At 57.1% G+C, this 816-nt stretch overlaps 1 protein-coding gene across 1 annotated transcript in view; it reads right to left on the minus strand.

Moving 5' to 3' along the window:
- The window catches only part of RPS4X (ribosomal protein S4 X-linked), a 4785-nt gene extending 4516 nt beyond the window's left edge, over positions 1–269 (minus strand). Inside the window, exon 1 of the mRNA XM_077763216.1 lies at positions 203–269. Coding sequence (XP_077619342.1) covers positions 203–205 — 3 coding nt within the window. The 5' untranslated portion in view covers positions 206–269. The remainder of the gene's footprint in view (positions 1–202) is intronic.
- Between the last annotated feature and the right edge of the window lie 547 nt (positions 270–816).

The following is an 816-nucleotide window of genomic DNA, read 5'->3' on the forward strand; positions in this document are numbered from 1 at the left end:
CCGGTGGTACCAACCTTCCCCCCCCTTCCCCCGGGACCAACGTTCGCCCTCGCCCTCGAGCTCGCATGGGCCAACCCGAAGGCTGTAGTCCCTTCTCCTCCGCCTGGCCACCCTCTGCAGGAAGCCCGAAGCCCCGGGTAGCCCCGGTACTGGGAGGATGGAAGCTGATGGGACCCAAGAGCTCGCGAGGAATCGGCCTTACCATGGCTGCGCTAGGCACGAAAAGAGGACCGCCTCTTTCCGGTACGCGAGAAAAGAGGGCTCGAGGCTGCGCGCGCCGGAGCCTCAAAACGCTCCGCCCAGTTCCGTCCTTTCCAGGCGCACCGGGAGTCTATCTTGCCACCTGCTGGTGGGAGGTCATAGGGCCGAAGCTCGAAGCTTGGGCAGTTTTCCCTCTCTCTTTTCCTACCCCCACCCCAGCCAGTGTTTGCTGAGCGCCTCCGCTGTCGCCTGATTCCGTGTTAGCTGCCGGAAACACAAAATGTGCTCGACGTGTTCCCTGCCTTCAAAGACGGGGCAAAGTGAGGCTACTTGAGGTCCCACATACACACGATTGTATAATCAGCAGAATATATTTTAATAGAGATTTCATATTCTTTTTTTAACTGTTTATTTCTTTTTGAGAGAGGGCGGGAGTGGGGCAGAGAGAGAGAGAGAGAGAGAGAGAGAGAGGACAGAGGATCCAAAGCCGGCTCTGAGCTGACAGCAGCAAGCCTCATGCGGGGCTCTGTGCTGCCACTAAAGTTAACTTAGTAACAGTCTCATGCAGGGCTGTTACGTGGAGCTGTTACAGTAACAGCTGCATGCAGGGCTAAG

The sequence above is a fragment of the Crocuta crocuta genome, unplaced genomic scaffold, assembly GCF_008692635.1.
Source record: "Crocuta crocuta isolate KB4526 unplaced genomic scaffold, BGI_CrCroc_1.0 scaffold440, whole genome shotgun sequence".
Lineage (NCBI taxonomy): Eukaryota > Metazoa > Chordata > Mammalia > Carnivora > Hyaenidae > Crocuta > Crocuta crocuta.